Here is an 18,964-nt window from a genome sequence, read left to right on the forward strand (position 1 = left end):
ACCCCGGATGTAGTAATTTATTACGTGACCTATCTATGTCCGTCCGTATTCCTCTCGTTGTCTTGTGTTCTCTTGGCGATAGTGTGTAGATGTCTGGTCAAAACAATTCCTTGCTAAACACAGACTTGTTCTGAAGAATAGTTCTGTGTGTACCAGCAGCTATAAAATAAAATTTCGAAAAATTACTTCAAGAATTTGACCGCTGTTGACCTTTCATAGTCAAATGTCACATGTTTGTCATATGATCAAAATAAACAGCATGCGACGTCCGTGCATGGTGGCGGATGACGATTCGAGGTGGTGGTGGTAATGTGTGGGAATGTTCACCGGTTCACAGAGAGGACGTACGACCAATGCAATGTAAGTGTTCTTTAAGAAAATATGTGTTAGCGATGCTAACACACATTTTTTCTCTGTAGTGTATTGTATGACTGACACTGTTTCGTTTCTTCGACAGACTGTCGATCGCTAATATAATGACATACATGTGACTTTCACTTTGATTTGGGGAGAGGAAGGGGCCAGGAAATGTAGATCACATACTCTATCACTGTGTAGATTCTTGTCCGCATGACGATGTTTTTCTCCTCATACTTCAGTGTCTATCAGAAAAAGACCTAGTGTAATTCACACTTTCACTTTCATGTGTGTTTCAAAGAGAACATGTAATCTAGTCAGACTAGTCACGGAATTCCCCTAAACGGTTGCACAATTCTAGTGAACAGACCGTGAAAGAGACGTCAGTCACTTTGTCTCGTCAAGGACACTGTTGGATAAGGCCGCAGGACGCAGTGAGAGAGGTTTGCTCTGTTTCTTTATAGTTCTTTTCGTATTCGTCAGGAACGTATGAAAAATTGTGTCATAATTGTTTCATTGGTCATATACAATTTACAGTTTTTCCATCAGTATTTCAATATCTTTTAAAGTATTTTTGATTCGCACAAATGTGTTTTCTTTGAGTTGTGTACTTACAGCGTTCATTGTTTCTATTCATATTTTCTGTGCAATGATTGATAGATAGACTTTTGCAATTAGGTCAAATATTCAACTTTGATGAATATTACATGTAAACTGTTCAAAAACTAGGAGAATAAAACCTGCAAATTTGAAGTATGTGTATATCACAGCCATAGACAATAGAGTCTGATCTATTGTTTATGGTGTTACTATCAAATTGTAAGCTATTGTGTAAGCACATCTTCGACAATGAAATATTGTGGTATTGTTTGTTCAATTGTGTTGTCTGTCAGTGTTTTTGCTGAGGTGTGGGAATCCCAGTAACACACAAACAGATGGGTAAATTTGGTAAAACAGGCATAGTTCCCATACATTGTACTATTTGTAGTATAATATTCGTGGGATCCCCAGTGAAATGTCTGGAGAACTCAGGTAAGTTTTACCACCACCCTTAGAAAAAAACACTACTTTTTTAATATGTATTAATGTTTTGATATTAAAATATAAATATGAAAATTAACAATTTTGAAACAATTTCAAGAACCTGTGTAACTCTTCCTATGTGATATGTCTTTTTCCACCTACCTCTTCATATGGTAGTCACAAGATGATTCAGTCATGTATGGTCTTTATATGGAATATATACTGTGGTCATTCTACTTCACGATAATGCACATCTATGTCACTGAATTCGGCTGTGTTCGAAATATTAATAGTACTTTTGCCTATTTGTCTTTGATATTACTTTCGCTGGTATAATTATGTTATTCTGCAATATTTTTCTTCATTCAGCCGGAAAATACTTGTGAGCTAAGGGTTGTCACTACCTGTCTAGCGACTTGTAGTGACAAGGGCCCCGTAGGTCACTCGTATTTTCCTTGGCTGAGCCAAGCAAAATATTGGGGAATAACATCTAACTATGCAGTTTTTGTAATAATATCCACACATTTTTCTTCAGTGTTCTTACGTACTTGAATTGCGTTTCTCTCTTCCAGGAAAAGAACACACCTGTCAAGGAATTGAGTATTGAAGTTATAATTATGTTATTCTGCAATATTTTTCTTCATTCAGCCGGAAAATACTTGTGAGCTAAGGGTTGTCACTACCTGTCTAGCGACTTGTAGTGACAAGGGCCCCGTAGGTCACTCGTATTTTCCTTGGCTGAGCCAAGCAAAATATTGGGGAATAACATCTAACTATGCAGTTTTTGTAATAATATCCACACATTTTTCTTCAGTGTTCTTACGTACTTGAATTGCGTTTCTCTCTTCCAGGAAAAGAACACACCTGTCAAGGAATTGAGTATTGAAGTTTTGATTTATGAAATGTGGATGAAATATTTAATGTAAGGAGATTGCAAGCAGGAGTGAATTTAAGAAAAGACAATTTAGGAGACTTTGATGTAAGATTGCGGAATTTAAAGTGTGTACTCAGTCTTCAGACTTGGAGAACAACGATAAAGAGCATTAACCATGGCATCACCAAGATTGGAATCAATGTGCTGTATTAATACAACCCAACATGGACAGTCAACACTACTCGGAACCAGAGTGTACAACATTACATGTATCGTAAGTGCATCGCTTAGCATTCTGGGAGCAGTCTACCTGTTACTCCCAAGGAAAATACCAGAGAATGCAAGGAGGAGGAAAAACCTTGGCTATGAGAGACAGATCAAGATAATCAATTGGTTGACACTAGCAGATCTACTGGCATGCATAGGTAACGATAAGTAAATTTTAAGTCTCATGTATCATGAAGGTGTGACATCACACATTTTTGGAATATCAGATATATATCGTCTAGTATCGAACTTAGACTGCACTGTCCAGTTCATTTATATTCGATACTAGATGATATTAGATTAACAAAATATCCTATAATTATCTGATATTTATTGGTGATTTCGTTGTCTATCATCCATAAATATCCGATATCGTTAAAATGTGCAATGTCGCAGAGTCCTCGCCTGTATACTAGCTGAATCTGTGATGTTGTTTCATTCACTAATGAGCATACTGGAGTCACAGATTTAGCTAAACAGACACATCTTCTACATGGACCATAAAGTATTGTAGTGGTTGTTGTCACATACAGTATCTGTGTGTACTGTGTAGTAAGCAGAAGTGATGACAACAAATTGAGTTTTTGACTGTAGAGGTAATCAAAGTTATCACACACACTATCAGTCACTTCTGTTGGGTGACTGTGTCATCATCGAAAAAAAATTAATCAGTTTAAAACCTTAATAAGTCACATGCTAGCCCAAAGACTGGCTATCCGATCTGACAATGCGCAACGTCATTCGCCAGGGTCAGATAGCTGAGTCTTTGGGCTAGATCAAGTCACATACACCAAAGATATTGAAGAGAAAATACCGGATAATTTTTGTATTGAATTTCGAAATAATTCTTGAAATATTTTCTTGACAGTTTTGATCACAACAATTAAATATGTACATGTAAACTGTGACAGTGAAAGCTTCATTTTGTGAAATGAAACCCTCCATGTTATGAAGTTGTCATGTGATTTGTCACCATTGTTTGTGGCTGTAGATTTATTCCCCACAATAATATTTACAGAGTGTATGTAAGTACTTAAAATAGCTGCGACCTTTGACCCCATTTACCTACAATACAAATATTGCCCAATGTATTATAGAAATGCTTGGATAGACAAATGACAAGTAAGTTGTGTGATTGTTTACATAACATGTAGTTTTCCAACCATATAGTTGACTATTCAATGGAAACTTCTATTATCACTGCAGCTAATAAATAGAAAGGTACCCGTATGTCATGATATGGGGGCATGATGTCATGTGAGAAATATGTCACCCATACCACAGTACAGGAAGATGAATTCATTGACTTCACCCAACTTCCATTGATAACAAACCTTTAGGGAAATAGATACCTGGTACTTCCTTTCCATAAAATCAAGCATTTCTCATCTTTCTCAACTATTTCTGTTTAGTTACTTTTTTTTGTGTGATGTAAATTGTTTTAATGAACATTTTTGACTGTTTGCCATATTGTGAGACAATCAATGAAAACAAAAAAATTACTTCTTTATACAACTGCCAACAGCAGAGACTTGTATTACAGACCGTTGTGTAATAAGAACAGTATTATGGCCTCTTTATGTGTACATGAAATGCTAGGGGAAACTGGAAATTTATTTGTGAACGTGAACTATTATGTAAAGTGGCCACAAAACTGTTCTTATCAAATGAGGGAATGTAATACAAGTCTCTGTATTTTCAACATGCTGTGCCAAGTGTTGTTAATCCAGTTCAGTTCATTACTTTCTCTGTAACATTTTCTGCTTGTACATTGTCTGATGTCAGCAGTTGTAATTCTCATAAAGGCATCCTTGAGTGACTGTCATTTTTATTGAGAAATGCAAAATGGATTTATTGAATATGGTATGATATACACAAGAAAACAGTGTTGGTAATGATGATACCAACACACATAGTCTAGAGCCTATCCATTGTGTTTGAATCTGAAGATCTCAGAAGAGGTCAAGGTAGCATTTTTTTACCATGTTTACTGACACTTCTATTGAAAAAAAAAATGCATCAAAACCAATTAGTCACAAATTAATTGACTTATATTGTCAAATTGTATCAAACCCAAATTAAGCATAATGGCTCTGTAATATATTTATCCTCACTTTGTGGTCAGGCCTAAAAAAAATTGTGTGGTTCCAATTACATTCAATTTTAGAATAGGTGGGGTAAGTAGATTTTTAAAATTTTTTTTCATATGTGAGCGTCTAGTTCAGATAGTTATGTTTTCCGTTGTTTTCCACATGGTCTCTGTGTTATTGGTTTCTTCTCATCAGACTACAGATTGGAAGAACAGTTTTATATTGTCTTTAAGTTGATGCCATTTTCCACACCCACTATTTCTTGCGAGATGTCACAATTTTCGCAATTATATTTTATTTTTTCTCGGATATGTAAAAAAAAGTTTAGTGTCAGCAGTGAAAACTAGATGGGGTCGGGTAACCGGAACGAAACCATTTTTTTTAGGCCTCCTAAGTATTTAGACATAACTGTGTTAATCTATATGAAGTAATTAGAAGTATTCTCAGTTTATACTGTCGTGATAAAATAAAAAATGTGTTAGTAAACTATACTGCAGCCTCGTTTTCCATGTTAATCTGATTATGTAATCTCATATTATCCTATAGGTATTCTAGTCCGATCAAGTACCTGGTTATCAATGTATGGAATATTTAAAAATATACCAACTCATAAAACTGGACATAAGAATGCCAGGATATTTTGTGCCATTTCTGGGGTAAGTTTCAACATCTTGTAACTGACCAAAAACATTCATCAGCTTAGTACATCAAATGATTTACAAAGGTTATAAGACAGAAACAGTTCAAAGTTTTTAGCATTGAACTTTCAATCTGTCTTGGTTGACGATCCTCATCAGAAAGTGGTCAGCTGTAAGGCAAAAAAAAGAAAAAAAAAGAATTGTTTCTGGTCAGGACAGTGTGTCTAAAATGGTGTGCAACAACGTGATTTAATTTTTTTTTTTTATTCTCAACAAACCTGTCACTCAATCTACTATTTATGGCAGTTACTGTTCTTTTTATTTACTACTTCAGAGCAAGTGTGTATGTGGGGCAGATGTCATTTGCTTGTTCATGATTGGCTCTGCAGTTGTCTTCACTGAAGTAGGGAAGGTTATTTTTGTGTTTCCCCTCGGATCTGCAGACTGCATGGGCTGGATAAACACACACGAAAAAGACCAATGCGAGGGTATTTAAGTGATGCGCACGATGACCAAAAACAAATCTTTTTTTTTTGCCTAACTATGGAATTTGTCATTCAGATGAGGATCTTTGACCAAGACAGATCAAAAGCTCAGTGCTAAAAACTTTGAACCATTTTGTAAATCATCTTGTTATTGTTAGTGAGTTCATGGAAACTATTTTACATTTCTCTTTTTGTCATTATTTGATGTAGATATGTTTGAAGTGGTCAATATGGATGAGAAATGGAAATTTATTTGGATCTTAAATGAGTAAAACAATTTTGCTATGTTTGGAAAAAATGTGAACACAACATTAGTCTTAGACTAAGTGTGTGTTGTACCTCAAAAATTTGAAAAAATTTAAAAAATGTGTTAAAAAATTTGTTGTTGTAGTTCAGGACATGATTTGTAAACAAAGAGGGTAAACACGAGTCTGGGGTGAACAAATCCATTGGTCCTGGGTCCGGGACTAGCGATTGGGTGGACCACACAAATTTTACCTTGTCTAGTCCGTCGGACCAGTACCTTACTGTTAATAACTATGTTAAAAAGTCGTCTGAATATACAGATTCATAGGTAAGATTTAATATCTCACATTAGCGGGACCTTGGACCACTAATTCTTTCAGCAGGACCACTGGATTTTTTAAGGCTCTAGTCCGGGGACCACCAGTTCACAAAATGATTTGTTGACCCCTGCGAATAATTACTTCAAATCATCATATTCAGCATACATGCATGTATGGCTTCCCAGTATAATGAAATGTCACCAAAATATAAAGAATGTGATTAATGTGTTTACTAGTGATTACAAGTGATTTCACTGGTACTACTGACATGTGGCTTCTTTTAAATTTGTTGTTGATTAAGGTTTTAATTTATTACTTTCCACGTGAATTCGTAAATGGTTACTACTTAAGACAAAGTAAAAATTAGAGAATAAAATTAAGAATCACATTTTCTTTATTGGATAAAAAATTCTTTGAAAATAATTAATTCCTAGTAAAATCTATATCTTACTAAGATACATCATGTCTTGCAACCCTATAAATCTTCTCTTGACATGCGGGCTGGCTGATACTTGTAGACATGTATGACGTATGGGTGCTGGCTGATAGGTATGGCATAGTCTGGATGCCAACGTGGTTTCTGAGTAGAGCTGTAAATCATAAAGATACTGTATAGGAACTAGACTAGGTGTGGCATGACAGGTCAAATCTTACAGACTAATGTAGTGTTCTTATTACTTTCTAGGCATGGATTCAATATTTCTACATTACAACCTACTTTTGGACATTTAGTTTTGCTGTGGATATTTTTCTACTGATGAGAAATAGAACAAGGTATTTCAGCAAATTTCTTTTTTTAACCCCCCCCCCCCCCCTCCTCCCTTGACTCCTCCTCCTTCTCCCCCATAATTACTCATATTATTTTATTCTTATTGTATTTTTTGGAAAATAATCAAAATTTTGATAAATATTAAAAAAATATTGCAACTTGAAAATTGTGTGAATGAAGTATAAGCTCTTTAAACAGATTTACACCAAACTTTAACAAAATATTATGTCGCGCATGAGCCAAGTTTACCAAAAAATATGGTCGTTCTACAACCTGTGTCTATATCATGACATCATTGGTTCTGCTGGTGTTTCTGATGTAGGTCCACAGCATGTTATTGTCAATTTGTTTTGTCTGTTAGCCATATACCATATTTCTAACGTTCACAGACATAAACAAACTGATAAAAGCACCCCATTACATCTACATATGAGGCACCCACTATATTGTTTTTTGTATCCTTGTACTTGTCAGTTTGATAATGTTAGGAGAATTTAGCCAGTTCCAAATATCCATGGTGTTCTGATCAGCAGCATTTCGGAACAACTGTTACAAGGCTTGTATTACGACGCATATTTTTTTAACTAAGGAAGCTCTGATTCCCTTGTTCATGTATTTAATATTTTATAAATAAGATATTATGCACCACCATTTTTCTTAATTCAGCCAAGGAAAGAATGGGCCTTGTCACCACAAGTTGAAATTGAGAAGTGACAAAACCTTTTAGGGAGATCATGAGTATTTTCCAGCTGAATGAAGAAAGCTACGCAAGAAAAATATCATTATACCTGGCAGTGTTTATAATATAAAGAAAATGGGAAAATAATAAATATTCTGAATATTTCGAGTATGGCAGAACCAGTGATGTAGACACATGTGGTTGTGACGGTATAAATTCAATATTTTCTGTTTGAATGGCTTTTGCAAAGTATAATTTGTAACATTGTTTAAAACTTCTGTTTATCATTTTGTTTACTAGTGAGATGTGGTTATACCATGTGTTATCTTGGATTATATCAGCTGTTCTATGTGTTGATGGTCTTATTACTCTCTACTTTCCATCACTGATAGAGTAAGTCAACATTTCTACGTTTCGTTGTAACAGTATTGTTATCTGTCAAGGTAATGATCACTTTCAGAATTACGAAGTTCCTACCTGACCACTAGGTGGCAGTATAATGTTTTTTTTGGAGTAGGGTTTGTGTAAAGGTGCTCATCATCATGGCTCGATCCATAGTTCCCTAGAAAAAACTGACCTCTAGGTGGCGATATAATTGGATGGTTGCAGATGATAAAAGACTGTATAAGGTCGGAAATTCTATAATGGGTAAATTCAATAATTCATGATTTTCGTATATCTAGTCTATTTTTGCTGGCATTTCATGAAGTGTTGTGTTGCAATTTGAAATTGACCATAGTTGATGTAATTGCAGTTTTGGAATTGCTGTTACATAGATAGTGTGTCTGAGAAGATGTATCAACTTCAAGTCATAAGTTTTTTAATGATTGAATTTTTGTTAGATGCGAACAGAGAGAGATAAACCTGCTACCTCACTACATGGCAACATTGATACCTATTCTAATGGTGATGATATGTAATCCTATTCTCTACTTTATCTCTTCAAGAAAAGGTGGGTCTTATTTCTGATAGTAAAGCTGCACTAACTGCAACTGGAGCAATTTTTGAAACTGTTTTTTTTTTTCAATAAAATGACTTGCAAAGTATTGTACACCTTGAACAGTATTAAGTCACCTGTCGTTAAAAATATTTGTGTAGCAGTACATATGGTATGGTGCAATATATTCATGAATCAATTTTTTAAAAAAAATTTTAATTTTTTTTTTTTTTTTTTTTTTTTTTTTTTTTTTTTGGGGGGGGGGTTCCACACCCAATGAATCTCTATTTCAACGTTTTTCTTTCCTACTTAAGCATAAAGCATTTAAGCATTTGATTGACATGTACAATTAAGTTTTAGGATACATATTGTGATTTGTTGTAAAACTGTTCAACATTTATTTCAATGACTTTTGATGTGTCATTTTAGCCTCAATATCTTTGTCTAAGTTGAGGGCACTCTCCACCAGAAAGGTATATTGTGAGTGCTAATCTAAGGCCAAATAAAAAAAACCTGACCGACTCTAGTTTAAGCTGCTGACCCTCAGCATTTTTTTATCTTTTTATATTTATAAACAAAAGGTAAAATGGTGAGAAGTTACTGCTATTTCTGTGTAAATCTTACCAAAGTAACTTTGGTCAATTCTTTTTTTAAAATCCAGAAATTGAGTCTATCAAAAATGCAAGTTAAATTTATACAATACAGTGACTGTGCATATTGTGTTCTTCTACTTTACATATCATTTGGCTTCACTTACACATTATCAAACTATCACAGAAGTAACGTGACCAACGAGTATCACGTTTTGGGTCTATAAGCAATTTCTCAAAAACTAAAAGTAAAATCTCGACCCACCTTCCCTATTTTCTGAAGTCATGTTTTCAAAAACAAACGTTGAAAAAAAATTTGCCTAAGACCTAAAAAAAAGTTGTGTGGTTCCCATTAACTGACCCCACCTAGTTTTTCACTGCCAACCCTTAATGGTTTTTTAGCTCCGCTGTCAGCGAAAGCTGAAAGCGTAGCTTAAGGTATAGGTGGGTATTGAGGTATAGAGAGTAGAGTGAATCATAGGTGTCCGTCAAACTTTTATATTTTCACTATCTACTCCGAAAGTGACAGTCGGAATTCTTCGATATTTGGTGTGCATGTTCCCTGGGGGGAGGCTATTCAGATTTGTTCATGCCAAGTTGATCTGTGCCATTTTCAATTTTTTATGATTTTTTTTCCAAAAATGACATTTTCATCAACTCCTCATAAACTTTAAGTCAGATTGCTTTGATATCTGGTGTGTTGATGCACAGGGGGTAGCTTACTTAGATTTGTTAATTTCAAGTCAGCACGTCTTCTCTTCTATTTTTTATGATTTTTTTTTTGAAATTTGAAAAAAAAATGAATATGTTAATGAGCATAATGACCGACGCCATATTGGAAATCAGTCCGCGAGACTTTAGGCAAAGTGCAACTTTTCAAAAGACACTATTGACGTCAAACAAGCAATGTAATATGTGCTATAGTCTTAATTCTACGCATTGTGCGCCCAAATGACAAATATTTGTTCGAAAAAGGTTTGTAAACTTCAAATCCAATTCACACACCACCCCTCCTACAGAATGGTTCATTCCAGTATATGCACCTCATAGCTCATGATCATTGTGAGAAGTCTTCCATGCCTGAACTGAAGTGTTTTTGACAGAGTCAGTCGTCAATAAAAACGATAATACTCTTTCTAAAATTACCACATTTTGAAAGGGAAAGTACTTTGTGGTTCATTTATGGAGTTTTGTTTTTGTACGATCAATATTGGTGGCAAAATTACAGCATCAAAATTGCCGATGTGGTAATGCACGTAAATCCCAAGTACCCGGATGCACGAGGGACTAACCCAGAAGCAAGTCGTTGTCAGCCTAGCTGCAATAATTGTAGCGTCTTGTTGCGGTTCTGTGGGTTTTTTCGTCTGTTTTGGTGACTTTTTAAGTTTTAGTGTTTAACCCGCACCTAACAAATTAAACACTAAAACTTAAAAAGTCACCAAAACAGACGAAAAAACCCACAAAACCGCAACAAGACGCTACAATTATTGCAGCTATTGTCAGCCATACGTTACAGTGCAGTGGTAACATCGTCTGATAAATCGCTGCGTTCAGTGTCATTATTCACAGAATTGTTGTTTTCGAGTGAAACCCCGTCTTGAATTGTATAACTCTAACAAATGAAGACATGTCAAGTTATATTTTGAAAGTTGTATTGCTAGTTTGAGACGATTTTCTCACGTACTATCGGGGCTTACTTGGACTTGGACCTTACTCCAGTTCATCGGGAAGTTTAGCCAGCCCGATAATTCTTTCTGGTTTAGTTTACAACACTTTTGATCGCGCAGATTTTGTTGTTGTGATGAAAAGAAATTAAAAAAAAGATCACTTCAACCATTTCGTTGTGTTTTCTTTATGAAAGGTAATCGAACATGAACGAGTGTTACCACTGTAACCAGGAGGGTCTATGCTGTAACGTATGGCAAGGGTTCGACATACACGCTGGTCCGCTATCCCGCGATCGCGAGTCTAGTAACTTTCTGTAAGGACCATGTACCAGTAAAGGTTACTAAAATGCTTGTAGGTAGTCCGACGGGCCGCGGGATAGTGACTTTTCGATAGGTATATCAGGGAGCTCAGAATTCAAACCACCGGCTATATGATGAATTCACGGTCATAGTAAAATTCATTTGATTTTTAATTTGCTATTTTGACCAACTCCGGTTGTCTATTCGCGATAAAATTACGATTAGTTTGGGAACGGGGTAGATTTTCTATGATTCCGTGTCATAAAAGCATGTGTTGTGTAGTTTTCGAAAAGCACACCCGGTGGGAAAGTCGCCCAACAGACGATCTCGCGCCATTGCTGTACTACGTGGCACTTTATTCTGGCGGGGTGTCTCTTGAAAACGGGAATAGCGAACGATGAGCCAATCAAGTGAGACCTTTCAAATGTAGCTAATATTATAGCCAATAAAATTAGTTGTACGATGATATGTGTATAATAAGTCCTCTACACTGTAACAAGTAAATAGTAAAGTTGAAATCTTTGTCGCATGAATTCGTATTTATGTACGGATGCGTAGTCTTTCTGAACAGTAATTCTTAGATCAGTTAGTATTTAAACTTCGTTTCTGAGTTAATTATTCGGTAGGTTATTGACGAGCTCCCTTTGTAAAAATGCTGTACAAATTGGATGTCGGCGTTCGCCCGGCCACGTTCAACGGAACTAGTGAAGCTCAATCATAACAATGGTGGCTGTCAAAATCGAAGACGCAATTTGACCGTGTTGTTATTTCAGTGAGTTTATTCAGCAAGAAAACAACGTGTTCTATGTTTTTGTACTTCCTACATGATGTGCTGATTGTTTTTTTTACCGGTACAACTTACAGCCTACAATGAAACTGCTAACTTAGTAACACTAGCCCCATCCTCAGGTAGGATTTTTAGTGCCGTGTAGACGATTCCGTGTTCCGTGTTCATGTTTTGGGGCACATTTCTAAATACGCGAAACCAGTTATTGAATGTGTAGTGGATATTGATATTCAGTTTGAAAAATTAAAATCCTGAACTTTATTTTGCGAACGGTTTTGTCATTTCTTAGTAATTATAGGGCCGACTGTATCACGTTTAACGTTTATGTCAACCCGGAAGTACATAGACACGAAAATAGACGAAGTGACTTGTACATGTAATTAGTAACAAAATTTTGCTGTAACTGCTGGTAACCTTCAAATTTATTTATTTTTATGTTGTAAATACATTCTAATATGCACTAAGGACAACACTATAAAGACTTGCTCTATGGGAAGGTAATTTTTTGTCTTTTAAAAATGCAATAGTTAGATCAATGTGTACCAGAAATGTTATGTAGTATTTAAGCTAGAAATAAGACCACATAACATCTTATTACCCCCCCCCCCCCAATTAAGACAAACTACTCACAGAAAGCAACAAAAAAAGAGAAGAAGCTCCAAAACATAAAAAAGAGAATAAAATTACAGTAAGGAGTTGATGATGCACAAACAACTACAACGAAATAGACAGTTCAATTACAACAGTGTTTGAAATAAATATGGGGTTTGGAAAAGTGAATTAGAAGTAGAGCAAAAACTAAGAGAGATGAAGAGCCTAAGTGAACAAGCGAAAGCACTTAAAGATAGGACCACCAAATTTTTTTGCAGGACTACTACGTTATCAATTTTACTAGTCCTGTGGGATAGTGACTTTTACTCCAGTGTCGAACCCTGTTGGCTGAGAATGACTCTCTTTCGGGTACTTGGGGATTGTCGCCGTACGGAAACTAAGATGGCGATTAATACATTTCTTCCCTATATATATATATCTACTACAACTAGTACAAGTTGAATGTTGTTGACTTGGTAAATTTGTTAGAAAATTGAAATTCAAATTGCCTCAAAATTATTTTAGATCCCTAGTTTATTTCATTCATCATTAAAATTTTCTAGGGTTAAAGCTGTAAGACACTGGAATTATTTATAGCCAACCTCAAAATCCTCTTTTTTTCTTCTTTTTCTTGTGTGCATTTCCCAGTCATTTTTTCCCTGAGATTTTGTGCAATTTTTCATAACAGTAGATTTTTGTTATAAAATGGTGACTATGGTATAAAAGTACAATACATTACCAACTTCTGTGTAAAATGTGTTTTATAGTGAGACATCATATGAAACCACTAACCACTTTATTGCATCGCTAAAACAAAACTGCATAGTAAAGAGCTGAAGAACTGAACCACTTCTACATGTCACCAAAATAAAAAAAAAAAAAAAACAAAAAAAAACAGCGAAGCTATTCTGACCGATAGGTCGCTTGTTTATGTATAAGAGAAAAAAATTATAAAATCGCAAAAATTGTGAAGTCTTGCGAGAAGTAGGGGGATGCTGAAACCGACATCAACTTAAAAAGACAATTTAAAATGGTTCTTCCAATCTGGAATAGCTGTACATCTGATGGGGCGAAACCAATAACACAGAGACCATATGGAAACCAACAGAAAACATAACTACCTGAACTAGACACTCTTGCATGAAAAAATAAAAAAATAAAAAATCTACCTACACCACCTATTCTAAAATTGAATGTAATCAGAACGACACAATTTTTTAGCGTCTAACTAATCGTATTTTCAATCTGTTTGCAGTGTCCAAGTTTTTAGCATTGACATCTGGCAGGTACACAGACCAAGAGAGGCTTCTTGTCAAACAAGTAAAAGAAAAGTTTGCCATGATTTTGGCAGTTTTCTTTGTGTGGTAAGAAATATAGCTACTACGACAGATTTCTAGAAGTCTTAATACTTAAATGTTATACTGAGATGATATTCAGTGTTTGGTTAATAATATGAGAGAATGTAGTAAATTTGAAATTAGACATGATGATAACGAACTTTGTAATTCAATTTGTAATGACTTTCTTAGTTGTCAGAATTAATAAATGGTTACTGCACAGACACACAGACACACACACACACACATGCATACAAACCGGTACCTACATACATACATATATACACACATACACACATACATATATACACACATACACATACATACATACATATATACACACAGACACCTATGTATGTATGTACATGCATACACACACACACACGTACATACATGTACGTACGTACGTACATACGTACATACATGCATGCATACATACATTCAAACATACACACACACGTACATACACAAATGCACGCACACACACATACACACATGTACACATACATACACACACACGCACACACACCCCCCCACCACACACGCACACACACATTACCTAAATTTGATGGAAAGAGAAAAAAGAAAGTGTCACTTCCTGAATGACATTCTCATTTGTCACATTTTTTTTCAGCTGGCTACCTAATGTGGTGAATGGTTTTATCATTTTATGCCAACACAGCAAAGACAGCTATAATGGTGGAGTTATAGCATTGGACGTAATGATGGTAAGTTTATGACATGTAAAAATAACTGACAGTCTAGTAAACTTGCAGTACTTGAGTCATTTCATGCACTGTTATGCTTTGTGAAGCATAACAAAGTGTTGTCCTCTGGTAGTGTGCACACTTGAAGTCAAGTCCAGTAGTCATTTATTATGTCCTGAAGTTAATGTAAATATTAGGATTACTGATTACTAATAATGACACCCAACTTGCTATGTATAGTGTAATTATACTGTTTGCATGCGAAGGCTATTTACATGTGACATTACCATTGAATGAAGTTAATAAATATTACTGGGGTAAAAGTAGTGCAAGCATTTCAATACAGGAACAGAAAGCCATAGCAACCATGACCACACCAATAACAACGGATAACAACAGGTGTTTAAGGCTAAAACTAGTATGCGTTATATTGGTATAAACTTGTCAAACATATATATAGCAACTACGAATAAGTGCAGTGCAACTGCAAATGACTTACTTTAGCATAGCTTAAAGGCCTGTCAGATTAAGAACCTGGGATTGAAACCCTGGCCTTTAAAGACCCAGTTGAGATTAAGAACCTGGGATTGAAACCCTGGCCTTTAAAGACCCAGTTGAGATTAAGATTAAAATTTTGGTGTGAAAAACAGTTGTCTGGTAGAGTGATAGAAAAAGTTGGTCAAGAACAAAGAAATGATTCTGTGTAATCCTTATGGATCCACTGATATGATTACACTAACGTGAAAACCTGGGATTGAAACATTGGCCTTTAAAGGAGAGTGGTGATTGTGATACAGTTAAGTCATTTGTGCTACAATATGAGTTGTTCAGTCTTGTTACATTTTGTATCATTACAGGGTATTCTCAACCCTCTCCAAGCATTCTTCAATGCGTTGATCTACCGTGGGTGGGCAGGATGTTCTGAAATCAGACAGCCATTTGGTGGTCATTCCGTACAAGTCGGTGAACGCAGACCGTCTGTCAGGGCTGTACCAGTACCAAGTACAAACAGAAGAAAGGGTTCTGCACCGATAGAGAGGGATGAAGAAGAAGAAGTAACAGAAAACACGTCATTGTTGAGAGGATAAAGTATGGTTTGAGTTAATATGATAGAACCTCATGATGCGCGAAGTGTAAATGTGGCGTACTTGGGGTATTTGCATGAGTGATTACAGTGTTCTCTGTGGCAGAACATGCACGAGCATAGTGAGTGAAAGTGCAGCAGAAAACTCTGCAAGCACGAGTGCAACTACCCCTTAGTATCCACTTTTGCACTCGCGTGCCATGGGGTTATGTTATTATTACATATGTTTATCCAAAACAACAAATTTCCCTAAAAATTATACTATACGGTCACACGCTTTTATGTAAAATGAACAATCATGTCATTTGCATATCATTTGCATGCAGGTATGCAACGTATGCAATAATGTTTCTAGTATTGCACTGGTGTGCAAATACCCTTGGTATGCGTGTGCACTGGTGCAAGTAATCTCTGGTACATATGTAATAATATGCTGTCTGTAACAAATGATTTCATCTAGTCTTAGAAATGTAAGCAAGACAACATCTCAATCCCTAAAGTTGTTTTCAGAGAGAAAGCAAATATGGATAATACTATGTGATCTGTTACAAACAATTTCTGAGAGAATGTAAATGATGTCTTCAGCATCTCTATTCTTATAGTTGTTTGATAGCGAGAGCAAATATGGAAAATTGGATATTGGTGGTGGTGAAATGTTTTGTACTTGCCAGGCCAGGTTACGTAATAGTTTGAATGCCAAAGAATGACAGCTAGATTTCAGACGACTTCATTGCCTTTCATATTTGTAAATGAATTAGTTCTTCTATAAAGAAATTCAGCTTGGTCTGGGTTGCAAATACACAAGTCTTTCACTGTGAAAAGTTACATCCACTGTGTTGGTCAGGACTGTATTTTAGAATTGGATGACATTTCACGGTGTAATATTTCATGTAACCACTCTTACCACAAATAGGTGACATATCGTAAATACAATAATACATACATTCAACTGACTGTGTCACCACTCCTGTATGCCCTTTTGGAATGAAAGAATACTACATTCAGTGATTTATTGCTTTCCCCAACTTAAGTGGGATATAGTTTGTTTCTTATATCTACTTTGATTTGTAAAAGTTGTTAGTTGACACTATACAAATGTGCATGTTAAGACATAGTCAATTTTAAATAATTTTTATCATCTGCTTAATATACTTCTTAACTTATTTTCTGTAATCTCATTACAGCTGTGTTACTTATTTATTTCAAAGACATATATTTTAACTAATCTGAGAATTCTTCGAACTTACCTTTTAAGAAAAATAAGGTAGCTGTTATTTCGCATTTATACATTTTTGTTTGGGGGGGGGGGGATTTTGGTATGTTGGTACTGAAAGTTTTGTATTTTTATTTAGGTTTGATTGCCACCACAAGAGGGCAGTATAACTTTACTGTCAAAATTTGTGGGTAATGTTGAAAATTATATAAAAAAAAGAAAGAAAGAAAAAGAAAAGCAGATGTTAATGTACAGGGAAGATTCCTTTTGACAAAATTGGTTGGTCTGGAAAAGTTTGTATGTAACAGAAAAAGTTTGAATCTGCCATTATGATTACAGAGGGTGCACATTTTGAAATGATCTGTTTAGTTTTTTTGCCAGCAATGATTAAGTATGGAATTACTTATGTTTGATAGGATTGGACACCATATCACCATTATTAGTAATATGTGGTGTTCTAAGGGATGTTCATTAATAAAAAGCTGTAATACAGTATGTGGCTCTGCAAAGATATTTACACACGTGTAAAATTGTGTAGTAAAATGTGCCTCCTACCAGACTCCTTTCCATAAAGGCCCACGATCCATTGCAGTGTTTTGCATTAGTGCTTTCATGGATTGTTCATTTCAACTTGGCTGACTTCTTAACTGTCATATCCAGGTGTTGTTTCTTACTCAATTTGACCTTCTGAACACAGGCCTTATGTTTAACAACATACCATACTTTGAATGTAACGTAAAAGTTTGAAACAGTTCATGCCATTTTGATAATGTGCAACTTTCAAAATGTTTTTAGAGATAATTGTAGAAGAATATTATATCACAGCTTTGAGGATTGTACATGTTAAAAAGCACTCTAAGCTTTTCCTTACACTGTGTACGTACAAAATCCTATTGCTCAAATAACAGTGAATTGAAACAAAAAAAAACATTTATGCAGAAAAGTAGGTGTGAATAATGTCTTCCTGACAGCAATGTCTTCATAGCGGAATTATGAGTGATATTTTACTAAAATGAAATGAAATTTTATATCAGATTGTGTGACTTTTTGATGTCTATTGGAATGTAGTTGTTTCAGTCTATATATATTTTGCTAATTAAATTAGATGCAGTTAGAGTATTACTAAAATAGAGGCTGTTAGAAAACCTTAAGCAAGATATTTTTAGTATGGCATTTTTACAATTATTGACATTTATTGGAGTGTATTTGTTTTTATTGAAATTTGCTAAATTTACTCATTTACTGTATAATGTAGCCGGTAAGGTACGCTGTGAGGGGGCAAGAGGAGGCTGGTGAGGGTGGAATGACACTACATATCTTGTCGTCTACTGTGTATGCTTATTGATATTTCGGAATGCTAGCTTTTCATATTTACAGAGGGAATCGAGTGGCTGTAAGGATGGCAGGTATAATGTGGTTATCTCCAACTTAACCCTCTGGTCACATAGGAGCAACACTATCCCCTGTGTGTTTGAGGAAATCCCTACTACACACTGAACTATTCTAATGATACCAGAAGGTGATCATACATGGGATTGACAGTGTTATGAAGTGCAGTATGTTACTAGAATTTTATAGAACTGCTTAATCCTCTTTCTACAGTGGGTTGGGGGTGGTGGCGGGGGTGGGGGTGTTTGGTATGTACACAAAAAACTATAAGTTAGGAAAAATAGGATTGAATACTAGTGTTATCCGTAATGTTAAAGGAATTATCGGATATAAAACTTAACTTATTTCAATGAATATACTCCATTTAACCAATATACTTCATTATTTTCTAAACAAATTTTGAAGGGACACGAGCTCAGTTTATACATTTTGAGGTGTAACTTTTACTGCATATTCATAATGCCCTCACAGTATTCTACTTACTGAACCATGCTTAACTATCACTTGAAATTGACTGAATTCAAACCTGCAGCAGGTATTTAGATTTAATGAATAAATAATATCTGATGACGTATGTAATTTATGATACGCATGATAAATTTTGAGGAAATCCC

The 18,964-nt window shown here is 35.3% G+C and overlaps 1 protein-coding gene across 2 annotated transcripts; it reads left to right on the forward strand.

The window, feature by feature from the left end:
- Window positions 1–260: 260 nt before the first annotated feature.
- On the forward strand, window positions 261–16,069 carry LOC144449024 (G-protein coupled receptor 143-like). Of its 2 annotated transcripts, none has more exons than XM_078139425.1 (9): window positions 261–360; window positions 2,232–2,679; window positions 5,158–5,267; window positions 6,986–7,074; window positions 8,049–8,141; window positions 8,591–8,700; window positions 13,876–13,984; window positions 14,592–14,685; window positions 15,522–16,069. In XM_078139425.1, the coding sequence occupies exons 2-9, from the start codon at window positions 2,430–2,432 to the stop codon at window positions 15,750–15,752; spliced, it is 1,086 nt and encodes a 361-aa protein (XP_077995551.1). In that variant the 5' UTR covers window positions 261–360; window positions 2,232–2,429; the 3' UTR covers window positions 15,753–16,069. The 2 variants fall into 2 exon arrangements, with proteins under 2 accessions (XP_077995551.1, XP_077995552.1); XM_078139426.1 differs by lacking the exon at window positions 261–360 and adding an exon at window positions 614–800.
- The last annotated feature ends 2,895 nt before the right edge of the window (window positions 16,070–18,964 follow it).

The sequence above is a fragment of the Glandiceps talaboti genome, chromosome 18, assembly GCF_964340395.1.
Source record: "Glandiceps talaboti chromosome 18, keGlaTala1.1, whole genome shotgun sequence".
Lineage (NCBI taxonomy): Eukaryota > Metazoa > Hemichordata > Enteropneusta > Spengelidae > Glandiceps > Glandiceps talaboti.